General features: G+C 39.0%; 2 protein-coding genes across 6 annotated transcripts; one reads left to right on the forward strand and one right to left on the reverse strand.

Annotated features, from left to right (window-relative positions):
- Window positions 1–374: 374 nt before the first annotated feature.
- On the reverse strand, window positions 375–3655 carry LOC129362872 (SLC35A4 upstream open reading frame protein-like). Its single transcript, XM_055034664.1, has 4 exons — window positions 3640–3655; window positions 2054–2123; window positions 1622–1720; window positions 375–574 (listed from the first exon to the last, which is right to left on the reverse strand). Exons 2-4 carry the CDS (start codon window positions 2066–2068, stop codon window positions 377–379), a joined length of 312 nt encoding a protein of 103 aa, XP_054890639.1. The 5' UTR covers window positions 2069–2123; window positions 3640–3655; the 3' UTR covers window positions 375–376.
- hmgxb3 (HMG box domain containing 3) lies at window positions 2804–14421 on the forward strand. 5 transcript variants are annotated; one of them, XM_055034662.1, is made up of 21 exons: window positions 2804–2973; window positions 3370–3533; window positions 3630–3804; window positions 4722–5195; window positions 5313–5420; window positions 5511–5651; window positions 5752–5969; window positions 6735–6844; window positions 6940–7023; window positions 7147–7235; window positions 7320–7424; window positions 7517–7657; window positions 8073–8371; window positions 8491–8618; window positions 9522–9653; window positions 9741–9925; window positions 10010–10232; window positions 10429–10562; window positions 11051–11170; window positions 12375–12584; window positions 12867–14421. In XM_055034662.1, exons 2-21 carry the CDS (start codon window positions 3385–3387, stop codon window positions 13431–13433), a joined length of 3792 nt encoding a protein of 1263 aa, XP_054890637.1. In that variant the 5' UTR covers window positions 2804–2973; window positions 3370–3384; the 3' UTR covers window positions 13434–14421. The 5 variants fall into 5 exon arrangements, with proteins under 5 accessions (XP_054890637.1, XP_054890635.1, XP_054890636.1 ...); XM_055034660.1 differs by having other exon boundaries at window positions 2804–2977; window positions 7147–7424; XM_055034661.1 differs by having other exon boundaries at window positions 2804–2977; window positions 3373–3533; window positions 7147–7424.
- The last annotated feature ends 1302 nt before the right edge of the window (window positions 14422–15723 follow it).

Genomic DNA, 15723 nt, shown 5'->3' on the forward strand with positions numbered 1-15723 from the left:
AAGATGAAATTGTGATTATTTTGAACAGAACAGTAAAGTTGTGGGTTACATAAGGTGGGGAAAGTTTCTGCCTGTTTTCCATATTAAAATCCGAAGGCCTTAATATAAATATAGCTGCTTTAGTTAAGCCCTGAGCCTTGTAGGCACGTCATGCAGATGCAATGTGTTAACAGTGGACAGTAGAAATTAAAGCAGGATCGAACTGAACCCAAAGCAACAGTAAAAGCAACTAAAGTTTCTCTCTTTAGGTCCCAAGTGGAATTCCAGTCAAAAAGGATGCATCCATAATCCTCCTCACTCAGAAAAGTTCAACTCCAGTCTGCCGTGGACCAGTTTCTCCAAGAGCAGTTCTTCATTTAGTGAACGTCAGCCCAATTTACTTTGGTCCCTTTTTCATTGTGCTCATGTAATCTTTAACGGTCCTTTCAATGTTAGGCACCTGATAGCTCTGGGCTACGTAAATGCCAGTGGCAGTTCCCAGCAGCACTCCCAGGAAGGCTGAGGAGCGCAGCTTTGCCACCACATAGCCGACCAAAAAGCCCTTCAGGAAGGGTGATCCCAACACCGTGCTTCCCTAGAGAACGAAAACAGACGGAGACGGTCATTAAAATTTGTTAGCATAATTAAGTTCCCAAGATTATAAGGTACAAAAAATTTTAAAATGTTAGATTTTCAAGCCAGCTTTAAGATGCCATCATACGGCTCATTTGCTTTAAATTACTTTCAATTTAGATGCTAAAAAAAGTGTGAATGTTGTCCCGGCTGAATGGAGTAGTTATTAAAAAGTGCAGCTCAGATTTTTTTACAGTAAGTTTCAGTGAAGTTGTTACCAGTAGTAAAAGCATATTGCTGTGAGTTTGTATAAATCAAAAGACATCTGGTGGCAGATCAACAGCTTGTCAAACTTTAGTTGATTTTACTTTGACATTAAAGATTTTTTTTTCTTTCAAAAAAATTTTTAAAATCCAAATTTGGTGAATTATGACTATTTTTGCAATATAGCAATAAAAAAGGTACAACATTCTAAGTGGTGAATACTTTTCATAGGAGCTGTAGTGCTACTATTACAAATTTTTGCCACGCTAACCAACTCTATTAAAGACACACTAGGACATCAACTTGTGAATCAGACAATTATTCACAGCCTAACAAGTGACAGGACAGTCTGAACCTCAAATATCCAAACTATTTTAAAGTGCACAGAAACAATAGTCTTTGATGTCAAAGTTGATAGTAAAGAAAAGAAAGTATCAACGTTTAGTCTGTATGGCTAAAACTATTTTGAGTTTCAGGGAGATGATTTAAAAGTACATAACGTGCCACTTCAAGGTAAGTTGTATATTCTACAGATAGAAAGCAGTCCCTGCAAAACGACCTCTCACTGATGAACCTAGAATAACAGTTTTACACACTGCTTAATTGTTTTACTCAACCAACAAGGAATCAAAAACAGCTGAGATGGGAAATCACTCACCAATCTGTTTGTGCCGCTCTTTATTTAGACATATATGCAATTCATCTTTTGAGGTTCTGATAAGTTTCCGAAATATGCCTCACAGAAGGATGTGTCAAATTGGACGAACATGCCCTGCTTCAGTCAGTGGAACCTGCATAAGCTCACCTGGGGAAATTCTGCGGATACCTCGGTCTCCACTCTCCTCTGAATCGCCGCCAGCTGATTTTTAAGCCGAGTCAGATCCTTTAACTGTGTCAGAGGATCCTGAAATAAGCACAGCTCATGTGAGATACATACACGAACCATATTGAATCCACAACACGTATGTGATTTTAACAGACCGTGATGTACAGTAAATGTACACTCGCGGCGGTTTGCGGCATCACATACATACAAAAGTTTTTCTGAAGTTTTTTTTATTTTGCACGTTCACAGGGTCGATTCCTTTTTTTCCTCTCTCCGAGAGCCTCACAAGTGATTATAACACAGAACTAACATTTTCTGTGGAATACCATACTTTTGTGCTCCTCTAACTATTGCTGTCATGAGCAGCAAAATTATTATTTATAAATTAGAAGCCAGACACATCTCACTCACCTTGTCATCCGCCATTTTTCCGGTCAGTCTACTTCTTCTGGAACAGACGCAGAAGTTGCGTTAGCGCCACCTGCTGGACAGGAGACTGGTAAAAATGGAGGAACAGATAAAAGCAGGCTCTGTTCGCCGGGGACTCTATAGAAATAATGTTGTTGATGAATATAAGGCCTTGTTAAATGTAACTGACACCACCGTTGATAAAGCATGTTTTTTCTTCTACTTGTAAGAATAACAGAACTATTCGTACCCTGTTTCAACAAGGTATTATAAATGTAAAATGTACATTTTCATCGTTTTCACTTTTTTTTCTTTACAGTTTTGATTAAGAAAATCAAACTCTATCCACTATTTCCTAGAGTATGAACAAAAACGTTGTAAACACATGTGAATGCTGTAGATCTCTGAATATTTCTTTAATTTGTCATATATATAATTGTAATTTTAATCCTGCTTCAATTAATATATTACTTGTAGCGATTAATTAAAGCAGGATTAACATTACAATTCATTGCATTTAATTGTGATAATGAGAAGATTTGCTTTACCAAACGTCACAATGTTTTGTACAGGCTCAGAAATTACGAGTGCGTTAGTCTTTGGAAACAGCGCCTCCGTGTGACTGCAATGACAACAATATTCGGGACGCAAGAGTCAATTTCACGTGTTAAAAACGTCTGACGTGATTGGATCGGACATATCTATCGCAAAATCTGATTGGACGAAGCCCATAGCAACAAATCGCCATGTTTCTTCTCGCTAGTCGTTTTATCGGCTAGGACTATTTAGCTGTTGCAGTCATTTATACGTGGTAAATCTTCGCTAAAGCATAAAAATGAACATGGAGGTGCTCCTCACCATCTATGCAATGACAGACTTCCCCCAGTAGATGCTTGGAACAGTTTCTTAAAGGTCGAAAGACGGTAGGTAAGGCTTCAACAAGACGGCATTTCATTGGATAGTTGACTAGGCGTGCAGGCAGTATGAACACACGCCATTAAACCAGTCACATCCACGTTTTTTAGTGTCGTTAAGTTGGCTGTACTTTTTTTCTGCAGAGCTATGTTCAGTGTTTCGTCGCAATCATGAGTCCGAGTTTATTTGTTCCGCATCATTTCTTTCCTTTTTGCAAGCAAATGCACTGTAACGTTGCATAAACAGATCAAAATGCATTCTGAATGTTCAAGCAATTAAGCTGTAGTTTTATTATTCTAGCCTTAATTGTAATTGTCGGTAGAGGGAGATGAAGTTGCACGATTATCCTGCAAACAAAGCATCTATTTGAAGGTTTGGTAAACTAAATCCATGCGTTTTATTAGCAGTGTCTTCGATCCATGGAAGACATGGACAATGTGGAGGTGTTAGAGGTTGTGAAAGTAACTGAAGAGGTTGAAGATGTGTACAGCCATGTGGAGATGACGTCCCCCAAAAAGAAGAGGGGCAAGACTGATGAAAACAATCATGAAAGACCCAAGAAGCCCCGGTAATGTAATGCGGATAACTTGAACTGTCTTTTTATGGACCTGGAGTAATTCTTTTAATGTGTTAATTTGTATGTGTGATTTATCATCTATCCCAGATCCGCCTACCTGCTGTACTACTTCGATGTTCACCAGGTTATGCAACTCGGAACCCCGAATCTGCCTCAGTCTGAAGTCAACAAACGAATCAGTGAGAGCTGGAGGAGACTGAGTGTAGCTGAGAAGAGCTACTATCTGGAGAGAGCCAAGTTGGAAAAGGAGGGGATAGACACAGTAAGTTAGACACATTAGCAAATTCATGGACCATAAACTAATTTATGCTTGTGGAACTTTCAGGACTGAGAATGCATAGACAGACATATTGAGGGTCTTCTTTTGATGTGAACGAATAATTTGCAATAACCTGTTTGCATAATTTCCAAACCACTTTAAATACTTTTTCTTTGTGCACCGTTTGATTTGACATCAGTGTTCAGTCTTTGTGAGTTATCCACCATTTTACTGAATCATTAATCTGACATCAACTTTTAGATGCTCTTGTGATTCAAAGAAATCATTTGCACAAAGCCCTAGCATTATATATGTATACTATCTATTATGTAATATTCTAAATGGCGTGGGTCATCAGAATCAGAATTTCTTTTATTGCTGTTGTGCACAAGGAAACACAAGAAAATTTAAATAACACTGGAGAAGCTGGACATTTTTTCAGAATTGATGGAAAAGCTTAATGGAAGCTGATCAGCAATGCTGCCAAAAGACTGATAGCAACTCCAAAGCAGCTGCAGAAATTTCTTGCAGTCTCTTGTAGTATTCTATATCTCCTGTATTCACCATCTGTCTGAACTAAGGAGCAGGGTTGAAAGAGAAACCTTTATTTTTGTCTTTTAGGGTTTCTCTTGAAACCAAATGGAAGAATGCTTTATATGAGTTGAAACCACCATAATTGTAACAAGTTCTTCTGGCAAAAAACACACAATGAAGTCTGAAGTGAAAGATGTTGGCAGCATCATGATGCGGGAAAATTTCGAGAAAGCCACTTTTCACAAGTATTGTCTTGATATATACATCTTAAGTTTGCTACTAGCTGAATGAGTGAGACTGAACTGATATTTTTTCTTATCTTTTTCTCTGATGTGCTTGCGGAAGCCTTTAACAACTCCATTGCATGTGAAATTTTTTTTTCTCAGACATTTCAAAGCTCCAGTAAACACCTGCCGGGCTTCCGCAAAATCCTCCCCAGAGCCAACTGCTTCCTGGTGCCCAACAGCGCCTCCTCTAACTATCAAACTGTAGGCTCTCAGTCAGAAGTGTGCATCGAATCGATTGATTTTTCAGCTGAAGGAAGCTTGTGCTCGGTCGCCCTCAGGGTCCCTAAGTCCAAGGCAGCACCTGTTGACTTGGCCGCTGAAGTGGAAATTTCAGAGTCCCCCACTGTTCCCAGTGATACAGCAGAGGAAACAGTGGTGTCTTCTTATGTGACTCCCCAAAGAACTTCGCCATGGTCTTCATCCAAAACCCTGACCTCCACAGACATCCAGGTCTCGCAGGGTTCTGTTGATGAGACGCTGAATGACGTCTCACTGAAAACAAAAGCAGGTGGAGTCGCAGTGCAAATGATGCAAAGAGAAGCTACGCAGATGGTGACCATTGTGCCCTCCCAGGTGAGATGTTTATGTAAATGATTTATGACAGGAATTTAAACGTTAGAACCGAAATAAAATGTTTCAGCAAAGCAGTTTATTTCAGTAAGTGTTTCTCCCAATGATCTTTCATTCAAGAATCAAGTGGAGCCTCAGCCTTTAGCAGGCATTAGTTCCCTGCAGCCAGTTATGATGATATCTGTAGGGGCCAAATCAGACCAGATTCCCAAACCTTCTTATAAAATGGTAAAAACCCATATAATTTTTTTTTTTTTTGCAGAATTTATTCTAAAATAAATTTTGAAAAAACAAAGTGTTATTTCTTCTTTACTGCAGTCGGTAAAGACATACACTAGGAGAGGTCGGGGGAGGTGTCTAAATCCTGGCTGCTCTTTTGTTTACGTCACTCGACACAAACCACCTACCTGTCCTGAGTGTGGGAGCCACTTGGGAGGAAAATGGATACCTGCTGTAAAGGTTAAGTTGTTTTTAGCAGGCAATATTTGATGGAAAGTGTTCTTCACAGCTCTGACTCAGTTGACTCAGTTGGTTTTGACTGTATTTGTGTTTCTTCTAGGCTAAAAGGACACAAGATAAAGGTGGTGCTTTCAAGCTAATAACTGACAACAAAAGTGACGAAAGCTGTCAGGCTGCACTGCATGTTTTTGCAGACACCAGTGAAACAAAGTCTGATGGCAGTAACAAGGAAGGTCAAGCTCATCGGAGCAGCAGAAAACAGCCTGCTCTATCACCACCAGAGGGCAGCAGCACCACCACACCTCTGCCTCAAATATGGTAAACGTCTTAGTCAAGTGTCTGTTAGGTGTTGGTCATTTTACTTTTCTGCACTTTGGTATCTTTGTGATTTTTTAATGTAGCGTTTTTAGTTATAAACTTATACTTACAAAATAACAATAGTTATAATAAATGATGTCAAGGATTTCTACTGTCCTCAAAACTGATATAAATTTTTGCATCTGAAATCACAAAACTTGAGGAGAATGTTGAAGATGTTGTAATATTACGAAAGAAATATAGTGGTGAGGGAAATGTTTAGTATTCTGTTCACATTTATCTGTAAAGAACTGCAGTTATGTGACTACTATTAAGAGAATGCCTAGATTTTTCTGATTGGCTCAGGTGTCTTTGTCTCTCATAATAAGAGCAGAACTCAATAAAGGAAAATAATGTGAATTACAGAGTCTTAGATTTTGATTAAATTACAGATGAGATTTGGGCATAACTGTGACATAAAACTTTGTTCAGGATCAAGTTGACCAAGTTACATATTACATATAAAAAAGCTGACCCTAGGATTAGACATTTAGAATAAATATAGAACCTCCAAACATCTTTATTGTAAGTTGTTCAAAGTCTTCAGAAAAATCTTTGTTTCATATGAACTTGAATAGCTACATATTTCTGGTTATTTAAAGGAATTTAGTGGAAAAAACTATTGTATTTTTCTATGTTAGAAGAATTTAGTCAATGTAGTCCATTGGTCTTTTCATGTTTTTTTAAAATGAATATCTGACTGCACTGTATGTTTTTCTTTTCAAGTAAACAAATAAAAGCGAATACTAAAAGCACACATCAGAAACCAGTGAAGAGCTGTGCTGTTGTTCAGACGAGGCCTGTGAGGCCCATCCTTCCTGCTGTCTGTAACCCAGGTAACACTGGACAAACATTGCATGGCATATACTTCAGGTAATAAGCTGTTATTACCTGGGTCAACATATTTGCTTGTGTTTGGGTCGATTCACAGGCAGCGCTGTGATTCAGATCTTAACTGTCACCCCCGAGAAAGAAAAACCTCAAGGTGTCTCTAAAATGAACCATTCAGCAACAGGTACTTTTAATGTAATTTTCCACATGGTGCTGTGAATGTGTTCACAACACATTTGAGATGCATGAAGAAGAAATGTAGTTTCTAGATGTACTAGGTGTTCATCTGACGTGGTTGTGCTTGCAGCCACGGTGCCTCAAGAGATTCTGTCAGGTCTTAAACCCAGCACTTTAAAGCAGCTTGGCCAGACCGTCCCAGCAACAACAACCATCCAGGTGAAAACACACCCATCAATACTGAAAACACAGAGCGACAGTGATGAGGTCAAGTTTCTTCACTCATTGCATCCCCTTCTGCAGGATTCCTCCGTCTCAGCAGACAGAAGTAAACATGTGACTTCCACTCCGGACACAGGTGTGAATGTTCTGTCCCTAGTGCCTTTCAGACACACGGTTTCCTGTTTTGTAAGTAAACCCCATGCTTTTTATAGAGAATTTGGTACTCTGTGGTTTCTATTCTATTTGTGTGACGGATTTTTGTTTGCGTGTTGTTTCAGGATTTGGGGCTATCCACAGCACGAGGCAGAGGCCGCTGTAAGAACCCGGCCTGTGACTACATGTATAAGAACCGCCACAAACCTGCTGTGTGCCCGAAATGTGGCAGCGAGCTGACCAGAAAGAATAGCAAGCCTTCAAAGGTAGGGGAAACACAATATCCAGATTATTTGTAAGGTGTAGATGACGCACGAGTTGAAATGGAGCTCAGAACAATGACTGCTCAAAGACAGCTGCTTCTGTAGACCTTTGATGGATAACTTAATTGTTTTCTCTTTGGGGCTTTCACACATTTTACATTTTTTTATGACTTAGTTATTGACCTTTTTACTGTTCATCACATTTTGATGCTATAAGGTGTTGCCTCTTCTTTCCCTCAATAACAACGTCCACACCAAAGAGTGCTGTCTATGAGTAACTGATCAACAATTAGGTTGGGTCAAGTACAAATCAGCCAGTTTCACAGCACTGATCAAATCATTTATTTGCAAACAGGGTTTGTTGATGCTGAACTGTGTGCATGAAATCCTCTCACTAACTTTCTGTTTCCTTCCTCAGTCTGAGACTTTGCTAGATCCCCATCAGGACCTGAGTCCTGCTCAGAGGGACATCCAGCGCCAGAGCACTTTGCAGCTAATCCGCAGCACTCTGCAGATTCCTGAGAGTGACACAGAGCTGCAGGAAACGATGAGCCTCATCCAGGAGCTGAACAGTGTTAAAATAGTCTTGGTTAAGAATGGTGAGGGAAGTGATGCTGAGACTGAGACACTGTTGGAGACTGGGTGGCCTCAGTTTTATGAATCAGCAGCTACACACTGTGGCCTGTGTGGCTACCGTCTGTGGAAAGGAGGGCAGGGGTAAGTCCACACATGGTGACTTTTCCTCGTTTTGCCTCATCATTTTTGCAAACTTGCCTCATGTTGATTTATGAGATTTAATGTAAACTTGTGTGCATGGTTATGATTGGACCTTGTAGTACCGTCGCCGGGCAGGAGGACTGCTGGTTGCTCACCGAGACTCTGATGCAGACAGCTTCTCTGCAGCTCAAAGTGTGTCCCAATCTTCGATGTTTGGCTCTGCACAGCTTTGCAGATCTTCATCCAGGTAACCACAAACACTCAGCTGTTGCAGTAAAGCAAATTTGTATGATTCTGAGCATTATTTGTTTTAATTTCAAGGAAATGACTGTTTTAAAATGTACTTTTTGTGTAATCGGCTGTGAGAATAGAGCTAACCTGGTTTAAACTCTGGACCAGTTGTGAATGTTTCTCATTCACACTGTTTTACCAGGTGGCCTCAAGAGGGCGCTACAGCACAACATAATCTGTTTCACAAACTAATTGGAGATCCGTAGTATAATAAGTCTTTCTACCATTTTTTTTTCTCAGAGTGAGTGTATTACCAAAATCCTTATCATGTTTACTAGTCTGGTGATTATTACACAATAAAGGATTTGAATGTTAATTAACCTTTTCAAGTTTTATCAATCTTATACAGCTTCTCCATTTAGCTATTATCCCCATTTCAGCTTCGTTTTTTTCATTTTTTTTAGTTTTAGGAGCAGCTCAGTGTATAATTTAATATTTACTGCTCCTTTATGTTGCTTGACAGAAAAGAAAATGTTTTACGTCCAAGCAACAGATGTTTCTGTTTTTAGGGTTTTTTTCTCTGAAATGTGATTCTAGCTGTCTCATTCTTATGAATTCCAGTTTCTTAGAAGCATCTTAGGTAGATTCCTTCAAAACTCAATCATTATCTGAGGATCCCGGCCAACAGCACAACCTGAGAGGAGCTTTTATTTTGCCTGGCAGAGTTGCCCTCAACTCACATGATTAAATGGATATTGTATTAGCTGAAGGTCTCTCCATCTGTATCTTGGCATATTTTATGGCATCCATGGAGAATGAGCCACATGCTGTGTCCATACAGGGACCCAACATAACCTGTAATGCTGTGTTAGAATAGTTAATCATTTCTGTCTAACACATTGTTTACTGATTTGTTCAGGTTTGTTCAATGTTGGGAATCGACTTCTTGTAAGTCTTGACTTGTTTCTGAAGATCAGAGCCAACATCAAACTGGGCCAGGCACCATCTCTAGCTGCTCAATCTGTGTTTGACCAAATCCAGAATCATCCAAGTAAATTCCAGTTTACCTCTTCATGCATTTATTCAACAGTAGATTTTATTTTTGATCAGCCTATTGATGCATTTGCTCTTACATTAGTCCATAGTCTTACTCCAGAGGAATCATCTCAAGTTCAGGAGCTTTTCCTGAGCGGCTACTGGGCCTTTGAGTGTCTGACGGTGCGGGATTACAACGACATGATCTGTGGCATATGTGGCGTTGCCCCAAAAGTTGAGATCGCGCAAAGACACAGAAACGACGCATTGGAGCTGAAGAATGTGGAGGTGACTGACTGTTTATGTAATCTGCTTATATACTTATAATTTTTCAGCAGATTCAAGAAGCTCATGCGCCTTTTTACTCTGCAGTTTACCTGGCCGGAGTGTTCAGTCTCAGATGAAGTTCATGTGGATGACTTCTGGCTGACCATGGAGGGGGAAGCGATCGAGCAAGCGGCTTTCCCTGCAGACATCCCCATCACACGGGTGGATGCTTCCATCATTGCTCCTTTTGCACCGCCTTTGATGAGGAGCCCCACTGTCATCAACACAGAGAAAGACAAGCTCATTCCACAAATACAACAACCTGCAGGTACACACACCTAGTGAATTGTGTTGGCTACATTTATAACAGCCTCACACTTGAGAAATAAATAAATGTGTTAATATCGCTGTAGCTATTTGCTTCATTTATAGATAAAACAAATGGATCATGTGTTTATGCTTATGGGATCTTTCTTTCAGGGGGTTGTTTTGTTGGCTATTAGAATATTTTCTAATGTTTTCAGGAGATCCGTCAGCTTTGGTTCGTCTCATCCATGACGGTCAGCTCAGACTCGACAGGGTCGAAGATCACAGTGAGGATGAGTTGAGAACCATACTGGTCAGCTGTGGAGTGGACCTCACTCCTGGCTCCACGAAGGTGTGTGTTTGTCTGGCAAGGAAACAAGTGAACCACAACAGAGATCCTTTGAACAAAACAGTTTATACCTTTTAGACTGTTTCATATTCCTTCCTAATAGCCACAAACTTCAGGAAATCTATCAGGTTAGACCAAAACAATGTGGTACTTCTGAATTAGAAGAATTCATTCATTTACAAATATATGTATTTATATTTTGTGTGTCTTTACTTTGACACGCTTAAATAATACACAATAAAATCAGTTACCCTAGAGGATGAAGGACAGTAATATCATTTCAAACAATAGCAACATTATAACTTACTGTTGCAGTTAATGCACACCAATCAATTTATCTCTCTAAATAAAAAATATCGTTCACCCAAAACCTGCATCTTTGGGCTGTCTGGGTTCAATCTTCTCTGTTCATTTGTAATTTGGCTTTTTAATTATTCTTAAAATGAATGTTCTTGTTGCAGTAAGTCGTGTTTTCTGTGTTTCACTGCTAGCATGAGCTTCTGGCCTCCCTGGTCAACCTGTACACACACGCTCACAGTGGCCCTCCCACGGCTCCACAGCCACCCCCCCATCTCACTGCCGGCAAGCTGTCCAAGGCTTGCCCCCACAAGGTGAAACAGTGGTTCTCTTATTTGTACATCTTTTGCATATTTGTATGTTTAACTTGTACCTCCTATACCCACTTTCATTCTGTTTCCATTTATTTATTTTTATTACAAATCCCCTCTCTGTAAGAAATGTTGGATGTCATATTGGGATGAGCTAAATAGGGCAGGTCAGCTGGAGTGAATGTAGGTTCTGACAATCTACTGATAGATGATTAATTCAGTTGTCATCGTTGTTGTATTTTTCCCTTAGCTGTTCAGGAACCAAATTAGTTTCAGTAAAACTCAAAATGGCTGTGATTAAAACAAGCCCATAAGTGTCATTATGTTCCCAGACATGAATTAAATCAATCATTTCGTACTGCAGCCGTAATAACTGTGACATTTTGAGCCTCCGACACAATCCATTAACATACACATGAGCCATAAGCCGTCTGGAAGTATCTTCTACGTCTGGATAGGCATTATGTCCATCCATCCATGACACATTAACTGCTTCATTAGTTCCTCCATCTAACTATCAGTCCTTTCAGAACTTGCTATGTTTCTTGTCATTTTTGTGGCCTAAAATTACAGATTTTTGTGGTACCTTTTTCTAAAAGTTGCACATGTCTTACTTACTTGCCGTATTTGAAATAACACTTTCAGTGCAAATAAAATCCTATCATGAGGGGTTGTCAAAGGCAGTAATACTCCTTCTGTTTCCACACTCAGAGTAGATACATCTAAAGTTTGAGGTCATGAGCAGAAGAACAAAAAATAGCAACACTTGTATTGAAGAAACAATGGTTTTTCAGTGTGGGCAGTTGTTTTATGGAGATAAAGGTCACAAATCAGCATTAATAGCAAGAAAACAGTCATTGTGTTCTGAGTATGTAGTGTATAAACTAAACTCGTGTATCAACTCTCCCAAAGAGGTTGTTGTAAGAACTATTTTCTTTAACTGTATCATGGCTGTGCACTCGCTCACACGAAGACAGAGCGGTGAAAACTTTATGGTCTTTGGGTATTTTCAGGTTTTACATTTAAAGTCTGACATTGATGAAATAATCTGCTGTTGATTCAATTTAAAAGTGGAGAAGGAGTTCAATTAAGTTCAATTAATTGACACATTGATTATTGCAATAGGTTTAATTGCATTTCTGGCTTATTTCTGGTTGTGTGTTATGGTTTTAGAACACTAGATGTTGTTTGCTCAACCCACCTGTAGGTGGTGTGTTCCTCTAAGTACTTGGTGAGAGGAGAGACGGCTCGAGACCACGTCGATCTGCTCCTTTCCTCCCGCTACTGGCCTCCAGTTTACGTTTGCGACTGTCCTCGTCAAGTGGCGCTTTGCACTGATCTGCAGTATCCAGATTTGGCAACACAGATGTGGGGCAGAAACCAGGGCTGCTTCTCTGACCCCTTTGAAAAGCCAGAAGTAAGTGTCTCCGGAAAGTCTACATCTCAGAAACCTTTATTCAATTGGCTTTTATTCAATTAAGTCAATAAATTTACAGGAACACAAATAAAAAAGATTGAAAGACTAACTAATGTTCTACACTAAATACAGGCAAAAGCATAATCTATTTATTGATTGAATATGCAGCTCAGCTAGATGCAGATTTGATTTAAATCCAGTAAATGAAACATTTTTATAGCATTCTGTGACTCTGTGTTTTCAGTACGTTTCTGCCCAGACAAACTTTAGTTTCTGTTTTAGTTTGTGACATGCCCCGAGCTGCAGGACCAGCCGTACACCGCTGACCTCTCTTTGGTAGCAGAGAACCAGCTGGTTCACCCCATCACAAAATCCTCCTCTTGCTGGCTGGTTTATCCTCCAGGAGCAGCGCTGGACACTCCTGGGCAGGAACACCACTCCATGATCCGCTGCAGAGATCTGGAGCCGTATATCAGTCTGCTAACAGATCTGGACTTAAAGAAAGAGGAGCATCACAAAGAGGAAAACATAAAAGAGCAGACCGACATACCAGAGAATGACTGTTTAAAAGAACCAGAAGACAATGTGAACACAAAGCCCATGATTTTCAACAACACGGCTTATTACTACTTGTACAACCGACTTGTAGACTTCCTCAGCAGCAGAGACATAGTAAACCAGCAGATCAGTCAGGTTGTGAAGGCTTGTCAGCCTGGAGAGGTGGTCATCAGAGACTCTCTATACCGACTCGGAGTGGCACAGATAAACACAGACGAAGATGAAGGAATGAGATTAGACGCACAGACAGAGGAAGAAGGACAGAAACAAGTAATGGTTTTAAGCAATTAAAAAATAAAATTTTGGTTGGACTTTATAATGCTATAAAAAGAGACTTGGGGGCAAGGACTTTAGAAGCAGCGTAGGACTAGAAATGACTTTTGTATTATGGAGGAGACAGAAGAGAAAAATACATTTGAGACGGTGCTGGTCACATGTTGAAGGGTGGGTTGAAATCTGTAGAAGAGAAAGCTGTCAGACTGTAGTGATTACTGTTAATATATTGAGTTTTATTATGTTTGTTTAAGCATATGGAATGCTTTCTAATGTTTTTTCAAGCATAAATAGTAATACTACTGAAGACTTTAAACATGGATGCTTTAATGCTATTTATGAAACTGTCAGTTTACATGATGAGTGTAATTTTGGTTTCATGCTAAAATGTTTATGGAATAAGTTCATATAGTGACAAATCCAAGGCCCAAGTTTTGACATCTGCTGATAATAGATTCCTGTAATATGATAAAGCTGCTTTGCTTTCACTTTCATTTACACAAAAATGTAAAACATGATCTGTTTTTGTCTTCAACATAAAAGTAGCAATTTCTTCTGCTTCCAAAATAATGCATTTACATGTAATATTTGTCATTACATGTAAAGTTTATTTTATATTACACAGTTGTTTTGTTTTACATAGCAATTTATTATGATACAGAAAATATAAGCATGCTAAATTTGGCATTTTTCACAGTATATGGTCCTTAATCTTCCAAGTCATGACAGTTCATTTCAATTATTTCATAATCCACCGAATTTGTTGTACTTATTGCAGGAATAGTGATATAGCTTTCTTTCAGTCAGCTGATCGTTTGCAGAGAAAACTCTTTGGTTGTTTCCCTGACGTCTCAGAGAAAGGACTTTTAATTTTAGAAACTGTATGATGGAGAACATTTGTAACTTTGAAACATTCGTAACTTTGTACCGCAGGATTAGTGGTATCCTGCGGTACCACTAATCTGTCTCCTTCTGACTAAAAGAGAGTAAAGTGAACTAATGCAAACCTTTTTCTGCATCGTTATCCATGTGCCATATTCATAGCATATTTATATCAAGACATTTCTGCCTTGTGGTTTACAGGCTTACCTCTCTATAACCTTGTGGGCAGATTTTTACAGATATATTGTGTATCTGCTTTTTTCCCACTGGGTTATTAAATAAAAATGGACCTCAGAGAGTAGTGTTTAACTTGCGTGATATTATTTTGTGAAAAATATATATTTGATGTGGGCTGCTGGATGAATTGATTTAATATGTATGAATCCATTAGCCTTTAAGAAACAACAAAAGGTATGTGCTTGGTGCATATTAAAGCAGAGCAAACATACATTTACCTGCCTGCGGTTGTTGATGTTTTTACACCTGTATGTCAAAAAATCTTCAGGTCATTGACCAGGCCCTGCCTTGTAGTTCTGGGCTTTCTGAAATCTTATATGAAGTCCCACTTCAAGGAAGAGTCACAGTCATCTTGAGTTTCTTATAATTGCAACAAGTGCTTCCTTCTCACCAATCTGCCTGGCTATTGATTGGTGCCTCATCAAGCAGGTGAGGTTAATAAAGGTAATCAGTAGGAGGTCAGGAGGGATCCTTAAACATGACAGGTTTCTGAGATCCACAGTCCTTACTGGTTGGCTAGTCACTAAATCCTTGTTTGATGCATAAAAAATTGTATTTATTAGATAAAGATCATACAATGTGATCATCAGATTTTATTTTCTACATTCTCTGAGGTGTACTTAAGAAAATCACAGACCAGTGGTGTGTTTCTCTCTGTCTCTTTGTGTCTATATATATCTCGGATGAAATACATTAGCAACACAGCTAGCAACTTCAGGAAGACTGGAAGCATTGTCCTGTGCAACTGGTTGACAACTTTAAATCTCTTTAATTGACTAATTTGTGCAATTTTGAAACTATGTGCAACCAAGAATCAACATAGAAGTCAAGGTCTTTTTTTTTCTCTCATCAGCAAAGAAAAATGAAATTATTTAGATATTTGTTTTGTTTATAAATCATTTAGCAGAATAAATTAATCTGCAAATGATGAATGACTTGTTACTATTAGTCCCTGGTAAAGCAAAATAAGCAAATAGTTGAACTACTTTAAAGTCTGAAAATAGTAAAAAAAAAAAAAAAAAAAAAACTAGAACATCATTTAGACTTTTAGATACATCGATACAATTTCAGGGTTATTGTGGGAAACGTTCTAGAGGAAATTCAGATTGGATCAAATCCAACTGAAAAGAGGAAGTGGGGAGAGAGGAAGACAAAGGCCACACAGTTTCTGTCTGCACAGGAAATCAAA

This window comes from Poeciliopsis prolifica, unplaced genomic scaffold (assembly GCF_027474105.1).
Source record: "Poeciliopsis prolifica strain line A6 unplaced genomic scaffold, Auburn_PproV2 SCAFFOLD009, whole genome shotgun sequence".
Lineage (NCBI taxonomy): Eukaryota > Metazoa > Chordata > Actinopteri > Cyprinodontiformes > Poeciliidae > Poeciliopsis > Poeciliopsis prolifica.

Bases quoted from the DNA above. Each gene is read 5' to 3' on its own strand.
- LOC129362872 (XM_055034664.1), bottom strand. The intron at 575-1,621 runs GTGAGCTTATGC...TTCGTTCTCTAG, and splicing joins TATCCGCAGAATTTCCCCAG to GGAAGCACGGTGTTGGGATC.
- hmgxb3 (XM_055034660.1), top strand. From the start codon at position 3,385: ATGGAAGACATGGACAATGTGGAGGTGTTAGAGGTTGTGAAAGTAACT. The intron at 7,425-7,516 runs GTAAGTAAACCC...GTGTTGTTTCAG, and splicing joins GACACACGGTTTCCTGTTTT to GATTTGGGGCTATCCACAGC. The intron at 10,233-10,428 runs GTACACACACCT...TAATGTTTTCAG, and splicing joins ACAAATACAACAACCTGCAG to GAGATCCGTCAGCTTTGGTT.